Source organism: Hyperoodon ampullatus, assembly GCF_949752795.1.
Source record: "Hyperoodon ampullatus genome assembly, chromosome: 7".
NCBI lineage: Eukaryota > Metazoa > Chordata > Mammalia > Artiodactyla > Ziphiidae > Hyperoodon > Hyperoodon ampullatus.
Genome location: NC_136920.1, coordinates 13,924,262 through 13,937,332, shown reverse-complemented (window position 1 = coordinate 13,937,332; position 13,071 = coordinate 13,924,262). Strand labels below are relative to the sequence as shown.

Genomic DNA, 13,071 nt, shown 5'->3' with positions numbered 1-13,071 from the left:
GCTTTCCTTCTCCTCCCTCCCTTTCTTTTTTCAAGCTGGGAACAGGATTTACTGTCCAGGCTCTCTCCCAAGCTCTCCTCCTATCCCTCCAGAAGACACGTCACCAGGTCCTGCTGTGAAACCATGACCCCTCACGTCACTGTACCCAGAGTCCCCCACCATCCCCCCATCAGAGTCCTGAGATGCAGGGCAAAGCCCGGTCTCCTTATGAAGGATGGGGTCTCCCTTACATGTCCCTTAGCATGGAGCATGGGGTTGGTGTGGAATTTTCCTCCTCTTATTTTGGAGAAAGCTTCAGCTTTCAATGGCCTCAGTAGCCAGGCAGGGGGGCAACTCAGGTCTGTTACTCATTTGGGTGCATTTTGCCCCCGACCCCAGCCCTTTATCTCTGGTACCTTTTGGGGTTGGGTGGGGAGGTCATTACTAAAACTGTTTCCTATTCTGACCTTGTCTCTTCAGGATGGGAGTTTGCAGTGTCCAACCTGTAAGACCATTTATGGGGTGAAGACAGGTACCCAGCCTCCAGGGAAGATGGAGTACCACCTCATTCCCCACTCTCTGCCTGGCCACCCAGACTGCAAAACCATCCGGATCATCTACAGCATCCCCCCTGGCATTCAGGTGAGCCCACCCATAGCCACTGGCTTTTATCATTTGAAGTTCAAATGTTTGCAACTAAATGTTTGTCTTCAGTCCATTCAAGCTACTGTAACAAACAAACAAAAAACCCCACAGACTGAATGACTTTTAAACAACAGAAATTTATTTCTCACTGTTCTGGAGGATGAGAAGTTCAAGATTGAGATGCCAGCAGATTCAGTGTCTGGTGGCAGCCTGCCTCCTGGTTTGTACACCATCTTCTTACTGTGTCCTCACATGGCAGAAGGGATGAGGAGCCTCTCTGGCGTCTCTTTTATAAGGGCACTAATCCCATTCATGATGGCTTCATCTTCATAACCTAATCACCCACCAAGGGAGCCCCCGCACCCCCTAATACCATCACATTCGGGATTAGATTTCAACATAATAATTTATGGGGGGGGACCCAGACTTTCAATATACAGCTCTCCGCCCGTGGCCTCCCCAAATTCATGTCCTTCCTGCACACAAAATACATTCATTCCATCCCAATAGCCCCCAAATCTTAACACATTCCAGCACCCACTTTAAAGTTTAAGTCCAAAGTCTTATCTAAATATCATCTACATTAGATAGGGTGAGACTCAAAGTAGAATTCATCCGGAGACCAATTCCTCTCCAGCTGTGAACCTGTGAAACCAAACAATTTATGTGGTGGTGTCTCACCAGACACTGAATCAGCCGACACCTTGATCTTGAACTTCCCAGACTCTAGAACTGTGAAAAATGAATTTCTGTTGTTTACAAGCCACCCAGTTTATGTTATTTTGTTATAGCAGCCAGAGCTGCTAAGACAACGTTATGCTATGAAAAGTCTCCTTCCCACTCTGGTCCCCCATCTACCCAGTCTCACCCTCCCCAACTCTCCGCCACTGTTCTCACTTTCTTATGTATCCTTTCAGGGTTCTTTGTGCATTTGCAACAAAGACTTCATCCACTCCTCCCATCTTTACACAAAGGGTGACATATCAGACATATTGTTCTGCACCCTGCACTTTCTTTCTTTTTTGTATAGATCTTTATTGGAGTATAACTGCTTCACAATGCTGTGTTAGTTTCTGTTGTACAACAAAGTGAATCAGCCATATGCGTACATATGTCCCTATATCCCCTCCCTCTTGAGCCTCCCTTCCACACTCCCCAGCCCACCCCTCTAGGTCGTGGAAGCACCCAGCTGATCTCCCTGTGCTATGTTGCTGCTTCCCACATGTATCACAATGTTCATTGCAGCACTATTTACAATAGCCAGGACATGGACGCACCCTGCATTTTCAGTGAACAATATAATCTGTAGATCTTTCCATGTCAGTATAGAGAGAACTTCCACATTCTTTCTTAGCTTTGCATAATCATCCCTTGGATAAATGTACCATAATTTATATTCAGCCATCTCCATTGGATGGGCATACGGATTGTTTCCAATCTTTTGCTACAACAAAATGCTGTCATGAATAACCTTGCACACATGTGAGTATATCTGTAGAATAATTTTCTAGAAGTGGATTTTTTTTTTGTCAAATGGTATTTGCATTTGTAATTTGATAATTAATTAATAATTTGAAAAGTCCTTGACTTTTGTGGACGTTTCTTTTGATTCTTCAAAAGACAGCCCTAAGGAACAAATTGAACAATTTTCCTGGCAGTAAATACAAATGTGTCCCTTCCTTCACACATTGACGCTTTTTCTAAACGTTTAGGGTGTTCACTGGATTCATTTATTTAACAAATATTTATTTGTTTACCCTCTTTTCCTCCTTCCTCCTTGCCTTCCTCCATTTTGTCTTTTGTTTAACAAACATTTGAGTGTGGACAGGGGACCAGGCGTGTTCTAGATGCTAGAGAAAGAATGGGGAGCTAAACAAACAGTGCTTGCTTCCCTAAAGTCCCCCTTCTAGTGAGATAAGGAAGAAATAAAACAGGGAGATGTAATTGTCTGTAAAAAATTGAATAAGAAAACATGGTTCTTCTTTGAAGGACATATCAACCAGTCAGGCAGAAATAAATATACATCACTAAACTATAGAGTAAAAACTGATGTGCACCACTGATACAAGCTGTGGGAAGCAGGGTGGACAAAGACAACACAAGGCCTTCAAAGTCTGACAGGACCTCATTTCCAATTCCTGGCTGATTCCTCCTTAGCTGGTGATTTTGGACCTTGACCCCTTGACCTTCCTGAGCCCTGTTTCTTTATCTGCACAGCTGGGAAGCTAATGTGCGGGGGTTTTGTAAAGATGGGTGATAATGTTTATATGTGCATATTGTGGTCCAGGGTACAGAACCAAGGTGCTCAGGACCTGGTCTCCATCATTAATGAGTATCTTACATGTCAGGGTAAGGACGAGGGCCTATGTCTGTCTGTCTGGGAGGGTTGGAGGAGACTTTCTGGGGGCAGGGTACTCACTAGTAGAGGAAAGACATGAAGAAATGGAGGAGAGTGTTTTTAGTTGGAGGACACAACAGAGTCGCCAAGGGAGAGAAAGAGGGTGTGGAAGGCCCATAAGGAAGAGTTTAATTTGGGTTAAGGTTTGCCAAAGTAGGCGACAGGAGGAGGGCGAAAGGAGGATGTGAAAGAGTGAAAGAGCGGGCAGAGAAGGGAGGCTGTGGCCAGGTCAGGAGGCCTCCAACACCAGGGTGAAGGCTGTAGATTCTCCTTGACAGGCTGGTGGCGGGGGTCCCTGAAGGTGGTCAGGCATTGGGTAGGATTATGGAAAGTCGTGTGATTGGGAAGATGCTTTAGGAAGGCCAGTCTGGCAAAAGAGTGGGGGGGTGACCTGACAGACCCATTAGACCACTGCGATAATTTAGCTTCCAGGAATGAAAAAGGGAGGGGCCGGGACCAGGGAGATACGGTTGGATGTGAGGGCAAGTGAGACTTCTGGAATGATTCTAGGGCTGCCGGGGTGGGGGGGTATAATAGGGACAAGAATGAGAATACAGGCGTCCCCAGAAACAGCCAATGGCCTTGGTGGGAAGTAGGCCAGACTGACGTGGGCAAAGTCAGGGTGGGGCAGCCACTTTGGAGGATGTTCTTTGTTCCCGGACTCCAGGACCAAAGAATGGGGAGCCTGCACTAGGGTAGAGAGGTGCCCGCCTGCTGCCTCTGGAGGTGCCATGGCTTCCTTAGGAAAACCCAAGCTTGTGTCAAGGGAAATGCATCCGTGCACTGTCCTTACAGCCATTCCGTAGACCACCCGTGAGAGTCGGTAGCAGAACCCTCAGGGCAAAGTCCATTCCTGGAGACCCCAGGGACCACACAGGCTTGGGCTTTCATGAGGAGTGAGGCCCTTTAAGCTCTGCCTTCACTGCAGACGATGATTCTCTGGGGGAGACACTCTGAGCGGGGCCAAGGCAGAGTCGTGACTGCTGAGCTTAGCACCGTGCAGCGAGCACACAGCCTTGCTGGGCTGGTGCCAAGCAGGTGTCTGTGTTGGCCGCGTAACAGGCAAGTCCCGGGCAGGAGAGGAGTGGGCAGAACCGTGGTGAGAATCGGCCATCAGCTGTCCAGCCTGGCTTAGAAACAGCCGTGGCCGTGGGAATGTTGTAAATGTGATTTCAGAAGAATGTGAAACTCAGAACCCTCAAGTCCCGCATCTCCCAGAAGACACTGTTGCCCCTTTCTTCCGTTCCCTGTGATCTTTCCCTTCTCTGAGACTCCACTGTACTCATCGTGCTGTTCAGTTTGCAAAATCATACATGATCCTGAACCATGCTATTAAAAAAGATTGTTTTAATCACATAATTTTTAAATCATTTTGGAACTGTCGTCCATAGTAAGAGAAAATGGAAAATCTGTGTTTTCTTGAAGTTTTGTCATTCATTCATTCATTCCTGCATTCACTCGCTCATTCATTTGTTCAGCCAGGATACGGTTACTGATCTACGGTGTGAGAGCTTGTACCAGGAGCTGTGTGGAATTATCAATGTTATATTGGCTTCGTCTAGACGGGATTTGAAAACAGGGTTTCACAGACTCTGAGGGGGGCCAGGGGTGCTCAGAAATTATAGACAAACATTGTGTGTAGGGGGAAAATATGTGCATTGTTCCTGGGAGAAAATCCCTCATTTTTCATGAGCTTCTCAAAGGGACCTGTAGACCATTCTGAACCCTGATTAGAAAGCCTTGTTTTTTGGCTAAATTCTGCTTCAGTTTCTTTCCCACCTGGTGGCTTGAGACCGCTTGCTTAATAGGGGTATTGGATGATGACAGTTGAAATGTCAGAAGATTTTTAGTCATGAATATGCCAATGTATATTGTTAAATAAGAAAACAAACCAAAACCCATGAGGACAAAGGAGAAAATCCCCAAGAATCATTCAGATAATTCTGATCGCATGGCTCTTGGCTCAAAGCTCACAGGCACTTATGTTATTCTGAGTAGTTTAGAGGTTAAAAAAGTCCAGAGTATGCTTCAGGAAACCTGGGCTTAAGTTTTGGCAAAGCCATTAACATAACGGAAGTCATTTAACCTCTGGGGCCCGCAGTTTTCCTCTTTTGTAAAACAAAAGAGCCAGAATAGATGATGATGAAGGTGATAAACAGCTGCTGAGCTCTGAATGTGCGCCTTAACATTCATAATGGTCCCACAAGGTGAGAATCCCACATCTTCCTTATTTAAGGGGTGGGGAATTAACACCCCAAGGGAGAGCAGCTCCAGCTAACACAGCTGGGAGGCAGCAGCTCTGGGTCCAGAGCCAGGCCCAAGGACTCGAGTATGTGTTAAACCACTACTCCCACCGCTGTTTGGGTCTGTTCTCTGTCTAGACTCTGTGGCCATTAGTATTCATCATTATTTGAATCAATCACAGCCTGCACCCCCTGCATCCAAAAGATTTTGAAAAATGCTCTTTGCTCTCTTTTTTTTTCTGCTTTCAGGGGCCAGAACACCCAAATCCTGGGAAAAGTTTCAGCGCCCGTGGCTTCCCACGACACTGTTACCTTCCAGACAGCGAGAAAGGGAGAAAGGTGAGAGCAGGTTTCAGCGCAGGGCTGGGGAATTTACTTGTCTCTTAGGGCCTCAAGTTTGCTCACTACGATGCTAAACAGAACTGGGTCTCTTGTAACTCTAGATGCCCACGTAGCAAAGTCATAGTCAAGTCAACTAGAGGTAGGATGGATATGTTTAGAATTTTATTTTTGCAGGGTGGTGGGGCCTGGGCTTTTGGCTTTTTCCTCTCCTGGATTTTACTGGCAATAATTCATCTATGTTAAGATCCTTCCTCTAGAGCTTTGCTGCCTAATGGCAGGTCCTGGGACCAGCACCAGTGACAACACCTAAGAGTTTGATATCAATGCAGAACCTTAGAACCTACTTCATTTTAACAAGATCCCAAGGGATCTGACAGCATATTAAAGCTTGAGAAGCACTGCTCTGGGGCAGGGATCTTAATTTGTGGAATTTTATTTGTTTATTTATTTTTTAGTGAATACTTCGATTTTCCCCAAAAGAGTAGAGGGAAAAATCACTGGGTTTCTGGATTCTTAGTGATTCCCGGTGAGGCTTCAGTGGTTCTATGCACTCTAAAATTAGAATTAAAATTTCATGTTCATTTTCCTGTGGATAAGGCCAGAAAATCATTGAATTTTCAAAACATTCCCTGATCTCAAAAGTGAAAAGAACCATTGATTTATTGAACAAGAGGCGTGCCTTTGTTAGCTTTCTCTAGGTCATGCTGCGTAACAAACAACCTCTAAATCTCAGTGGCTTCCTTCAACCACTGTTTATTTCTCATGTACTTTGCATGTTAGTGGCTGTGTCTCAGTTGCTGCTATGGGTCAGCTTTCATCTGCTCCATGTGGCTTCCTGTTCTGGAATCCAGGTCAAAGGAGCAGCCCTTCCGTGGTCCATCCCCTTCCCATGGAATGAGGCAGAGGACCAAGAGAGAATCCAATCAGGAGTGTACAATCCCATTAAAGCTGCTCCTGGAAGCTTGTTACTTCCACTCACCTTTCATAGGCCCCAGCAAGTCACGGACAAGCCAGACAAGGAGCTGGTGCCCTGCCTACAGGGAGGCCCCTCGGCAAAGAGTGTGGCTATAGTCTCTCAGAGGGGAAGAATCAGATAGTTTGAGACAATAAGAGAATCAACCACATCATCCTAAAGAGGTGCCCAGTTCAGTGTTCCCAGATTAGGAGTCAGGGCCAGTGCTGATACCTGTTTGCCCTGAACAGCCACGTCTCTACGCTCGAGATCTACAGCTCCAACTGCTGGCTAAACATCTCCACCATCAAGTCCTGCAGTTAAAATTAGAATCCTCTTGCCAAGAGTTGCTCCTCTGCCAGGCCTCCCTCTTCATGTTAATGACATACTCTGTATCCCTGGGACCAAACTGGACACATGAACATCTTGGACTCTGGCTCTGAACCACACATTTCTCCCTGCACTGCCCTCCAAACCGCTTGAATCCTTTTCTCACCCTTCCACCGCCAACCTAGTTATCTGTCACCAGAATAGTAATCCTGAAACACAGTTTCTGGCATCACTCTCCTTGCTTAACAGAAATAAAGTGAGAGAAAACAATACAAAATTGTTAGGATGGCTTTCCCTTCCTTCTTTACAAGGACAGTCTTCTCTGCTTGATATACAAGACCTACTACAGTGTGGGTCCCCTCTCACCAATTCCTCACCCTTATCCCTCCTGTCTGCTGTTCCCAGATGCTAACCTTGGGCTCCTTTGCAGAGCAAAGTAATAAGAGCATGGGCTTTGGAGCCAGACGAGCCTGGGTTCAAATCCTAGCTCTGCCATTTACCAGCTGTGGGAACTGACATAAAGTTGACTTAATCTATAAAAGAATGGTGATCATTTCTAGCTATGGACAGGATGTTGTAAGAATTAAATGAAGGTAGCGTTTGTAAAATGCCCAGCGTGGTGGCAGCAATCTTAAGTATCCACGCCTTGGATGATATGTATTTCCAGCGTCTATACGTCCTACTCTATTAATATACCTCATATCCTCCCCTCTCTCTGAGATCAGCTCAGAAGCAGCCTCCTCCATGAAATCTATTCTGATCCCCACCTGAGAGTCAACAGAGACATGACTGAGACCAGGGATGGGAAAGCCAAGCAGTCCTGAAGTCAAGGCCCCCTCTGGCACTTTCTAGCTGCATGACCAAGGCAAATCTTTTGTCTTCTGAGCCTGTTTCCTCTTCTGCAGAGAAGGGATAATGAGCATCCTGTCTTAGCCAATTATTATAACCATTACATGACCCAGTGCCTGGCACTTAGTAAGTAAACACGCAGGAAATGGTAACTCTTAGTTTCAACGCCTGCTACTCTTATTACTATTAAGATTCCCCACCTCCAGCTCACACCATGGTTATACTCATTCAGTTGTGAACCCAATGCATTTTTTTTTTTTTTTTTTTCTTGCAGTACGTGGGCCTCTCATTGTTGTGGCCTCTCCCATTGCGGAGCACAGGCTCCGGACTCGCAGGCTCAGCAGCCATGGCTCACAGGCCCAGCCGCTCCGCGGCACGTGGGATCTTCCCGGACCGGGGCACGAACCCGTGTCCCCTGCATCGGCAGGCGGACTCTCAACCACTGCGCCACCAGGGAAGCCCTGAACCCAATGCATTTTTATCAAGTGCCTTCTTCATGCTGGTCAGGGTGTCAGGCATTCACCTTAACAAAGATTTTTCTAATGCAGCTGAATTAGAACATTCTGCAAGCCCTAACACGTCTCTGAGCCTCACCTATAAAATAGAGATAATATTAGTACCTGCCAGACCTGCCTCAAAGGGTGGCTGTGAGGATCAGATGAGAAAATAAATATGAAAGAGCCTGGAAGAGGTCAAAACGCTTCCACCATGTCCCTGGAGAGATATTCCACAACTTTAGCTGTGGATCAATTAATACCACATTCAGGTGGTGGTGATGGCAGGGGGAGGGCATAGCTCAGAAGATATCATATCATAAGTACCTTGGATGCCTAGATCCCAGCTTTTGAAATGCAGCTATGGGGCTTCCCTGGTGGTGCAGTGGTTGAGAGTCCGCCTGCCGATGCAGGGGACGCGGGTTCGTGCCCCGGTCCGGGAAGATCCCACGTGCCGCAGAGCGGCTGGGCCCGTGAGCCATGGCTGCTGAGCCTGGATGTCCGGAGCCTGTGGTCCGCAACGGGAGAGGCCACAACAGTGAGAGGCCCACATACCGCAAAAAAAAAAAAAAAAAAAAAATCAAATGCAGCTATGACGCTCGCACCTAACATTTGTTGAGTAGGTGTGCCAGGCACGACTGTGAAAGTGCTTTTCACATAGTGCTCCCTAAGCTGCACACAACCTTCAGGAATAAAGTGTACCATTGCCATTTTATAAGTAAGGAAATTAAAGCTCAGAGAGGTGATGTAACTTGTCCACGGTCACACAGTTGGTCAATGACAGAGTCAAGACTTAACCTGCAGGCCCCTGACTCCATTTCCAAATCCCTTTCTATTCACTGTGCTGCTTAGGGCATCACGATGCAGGAGGGGCTAGGAGCCTTGGGAGGACTCTCCACTTCCCAAGGGATGGTCTTTGACCACCACTGAATGCCTGACTCTGATCTCCTGCCTTTTCTCTTAGGTCCTGAAGCTGCTGCTTGTGGCCTGGGATCGCCGTCTCATCTTTGCCATCGGTACGTCCAGCACCACGGGCGAGTCAGATACCGTCATCTGGAACGAGGTCCATCACAAGACAGAGTTTGGCTCTAATCTCACTGGCCACGGCTACCCAGATGCCAATTACCTGGATAATGTGCTGGCTGAACTGGCTGCCCAGGGCATTTCTGAGGACAGTGCTGCCCAGGAGAAGGACTGAACTGGAGGGGCTTTGGGGTGGGAGAGGCCATGGGACCACAGGTCAGGAAGTGGGGAGAGTCAAGGTGGACATTGGCACCATGCCCTCCCAACTCCCTGCCTCCCCTCCTGTCCTGTCTCCACCCCCCATCCCTCCCAGCCCCAGGCTGGGGGGAGCAGCCAGAATGAACAAGGTGGTGTCATCCACAGACCTCATCCAACGCAAAGGGGACGTGGGATGAGGGCCATCCTCAGTCTGTTCCCGTGGAGTTTTCGGTGCTGGGTAGGCAGGGACCCCCCTCACACCCCTAAGCAGGGGGGACGGGCAGCACGCTTAGGGTATGGGCACTCCTTATCCTGGCCTTGTGAAGCCGGAGGTTCACGCCTCAGCCGGCTTCTTGCTGCTTCCACTCTGCTTTGAGAGCGGAGTTTTCGCTTTTCTCTCCTCTGCTGGAGGTGAGGGGCTCTCACTGTGCAAGACCGCGGGGCAAAGTGGTGAACCGCGAAACTGCTGTGACGTCAGAAATCCGTGCCTCGGTGTACAGCAGGGAAGCACTTCTTGCCAAGAGGGTCAGGGTGGCACAGGCTCCTGGGAGCAGGCTCAGCTCTCATCATCGCCCTGGCTTCTCTGGGCCCTCCCTCCTCCTCCCACCTTTGGCCTGTCCAAAGAGGCATCCAGATGGATAGGCTCTGGGATTCCTCTCTGGGGCAGCATCCCACGATGTCTCCGGGCCCCTTTCTGATCAGACCCGAGCCTGCATCCAACTTAGCATCTGAACAGTCCTCAGGGAGAGGAGCCCATAGCCTTCTTCCCAACTCATCCCAGACCAGCTCAAAGATTCCATGAGTTTCATCCAGTCACTGTGAGTGGAGCCCAGGCTGGGCTCTGTGCCATCTGTGTGCGTGCATATATGTGTATGTGCATGTGCGTGTCTGCGTGTGTGTGCACTGCTGGGCTGGGTTGGTGGAGGGTCCCATCGTGTTCTCACACTCTGTTTTGCAAGATGTCAAACCCCCATTCTGATGGGGATGAAACAGCCAGGCTGTGGGCCCTTGACTTGCCTCACCCTTTGCCAGCCTATCCCATAGTAAACTTGGACCCAGAAGAAGACAGAACTATGCTTGGGAAGATGTGTAAGCTGAGGGCTGGACTGACTCCTTCGTATATCTCTTTCAAGATGAGATCTGAGCCAGACTACGAGGGCTTCAATCTGTCTCCGTGCACAATTGCTAATCAGAGCCCGGAGGTGGTGCTGGGCCCCTCACCTCCCTCATCGATTACAGGATGACCCAGAGCGTGAGGGAGACTCTAGCCCATTCCCAGCAGGATTGGGGCCACATTAGGGTCCAGTCCAACCTGCGTCTGGGTTGTGTCCCAGGACCCTGTCTATCCCCTTCCTGACATTCCCTTCAGCTCCCATTAAGGAAGGGATTGCGTGTCAGGGAAGAGAGAAGGGGAACCAAGAAGGGAAACCCAATCCTCCCTTTGAAAGTGGGTTCTTTGAACTACATGTTTGGGGGAAGTTCCTCTGGATACTAATTTGAATTTATATACCTCATGTTTGGGGGGTTTGGCGTATATATATGCATATATATTTCATAGTATGTGGAAGGTTTTCGATGCTAGAAAGATGGAAATGGAAGAAACTTCAAAAATGGTATTTAAGTTAGAAGCAGAAGCCAAGCTTTTCTGAGGGCGGGCTCCGAGCTGCTTGCTCTTAGGCCTGCAGACGTTTTGACTATCGGGTGGCCAGTGGGCTCACCTGGGTGTCACCCAGCTTCTGGGTCACGCTCCCCTCCTTTTCCAAATGGCTATAGGGGAGTCAATCGGCTCCAACAGAGGGAGCTCTGACAGGAGGAATTGTTCCTGCTGGTTGAGCTCCAGTCTCGCTCATCAGTCATTTATCTCACCAGCAGACCAGGGCCTGAGTTCACCGCACCGTGGGGCAGTTTCCTGCCACAGTGGGGAAGCATCTGAACTCAATGGAAGAGACATCGCTGCAGCTTTTGATGTCACGTCCATGCCCTTGGCCAGGCTAAGGCTACGCCGTGCCAGAGATGAGCCACATTATAAGCCTAGTACCATCCCTACCTTCATTCAGCACCCTTGTCAAGTATCCACTGGGTTCCTCACCCACAGAGGATGAGGAAGCAGACTGAGCGTCAGCGGGTAGATAGAGCTGTGCAGTAGGAGATGGGAAAGAAAGCAGAATGCTTTGACAGCCGGCAGAGGGCCGTGGGGAGAGATTGATTTCCCTGGATCAGGCAGAAGAAGGTGTGGGTGGAGAAGGGGACGGCCAAGAGCAGAAAGAAGGGGATGCAGGGAACGTGTAAGGCAGGCAGGGTGCCAGGGGCAATACCCCTTTGAGAGTTCATCTTCGTACCTTCAAGCCTTTCCCCCCCTAGGGCGCTGATAGTATCGGTGCCCCGTGTCTCTTGCTCTCTAAGGAGGCTCAGTAGGGGCTACCTCATCCTCATGCTGCTCTTTTTTGTGGGACCTTCTCAGAAGAAGGAATCTTAAACTTCCTTTCTAACACTGTGTCAGGCAAGGCGGGAGGCATTCCTTTGCCCTCTCTCTTGTGCCAACCTGGAAAGGTACAGTCTCGGGTTTGGTGAGAACCCCTGCCAGCAGAGGCCCTGTGCATCCATCACTTTGACACAGGAAGTTCTCCCACCGGAAGCCCTGCTGTGTTCCCTGCCCCGTGCAGGGAATTTCATGCCTTTCCTTTCATCGTCTTAGCACCAGCAGCCTAGTTTCTCCCTTCCTGAGTCTCCAGGGATGACACATGGGATTGGAGACAAACCTTGTTATATGCTCATCCCTTAAAAGATGAATTGTGCATGTGTAGTTGTGTGTGCCTTTGTGTTTTCATCCCCCTTTTGTAAAGCTTGGACTTCTCTGTGGTTTTATACTTGGTCAAAAGTGCTCGTCCTGGTATTGCACTGTTGTGGGCATGAGAGGATTGGGGAAAGGTCCCGTGTGGTACAAGAAAGGACCCTGTCCTCTTTCCTTGTTTGTGGCCACTGGCATTGATGGGGAGTGGGGAGGAGGTGGGTCTGGGAGAGGGCAGGTGAATGTCCTGTTGCAAATCATTGTTTGAAACCAGTGTGTTTTGAAGTCCTTGGTGTTGCTCTGTGAGAGGACATCGCCACCTGGTGCTCATGAGGTGTATGTGCAGAACAATAAATGGTAAACGAACAACCACAAAATTGCCGTCAACCTGCTTTCTGTAGACCAGTACACCGACCTGTGAGGCATTTGGGTTACCTCCCCAAGTCCGTAAGCAAGCACAAGCCCGTCCACTGAACGGGATAGTCCCTTTTTCTAAGTTTTTCACATCTTTTCTACCCACACGTTTGACCAAGTTACCTAGCTTGACTTCTTGTTCCTCTAAAGGAACAGACCATGTGGCAGGGGAAGTAAGTAAGTGAAACTGTGGGGGAAAGACCGTCTTAAAAGCCATGAACGTTTGCTTCTTAAAGTCCCCTTCACCTGACTACAATATCGTGTATGTTTCAATAGTTTACAGGCTGTTGTTTTTCAAATACATGTTTAGTATTGATCATCTCGATACTAATGAGATCACAAAGATACAATGCAATTGCAAAGCCGCCTTTGTCACCCAAGTGTGTCTCTATTTCTGATAGTCTGTGGAGTGTGGT

General features: G+C 48.5%; 1 protein-coding gene across 1 annotated transcript in view; it reads left to right on the top strand.

Moving 5' to 3' along the window:
- The window catches only part of DTX4 (deltex E3 ubiquitin ligase 4), a gene marked incomplete at its 3' end in the record, with an annotated part of 30,933 nt that extends 21,503 nt beyond the window's left edge, over positions 1-9,430 (top strand). Inside the window, exons 7-9 of the mRNA XM_079707932.1 lie at positions 460-621; positions 5,515-5,604; positions 9,197-9,430. Coding sequence (XP_079564058.1) covers positions 460-621; positions 5,515-5,604; positions 9,197-9,430 — 486 coding nt within the window. The remainder of the gene's footprint in view (positions 1-459; positions 622-5,514; positions 5,605-9,196) is intronic.
- Positions 9,431-13,071: the final 3,641 nt, after the last annotated feature.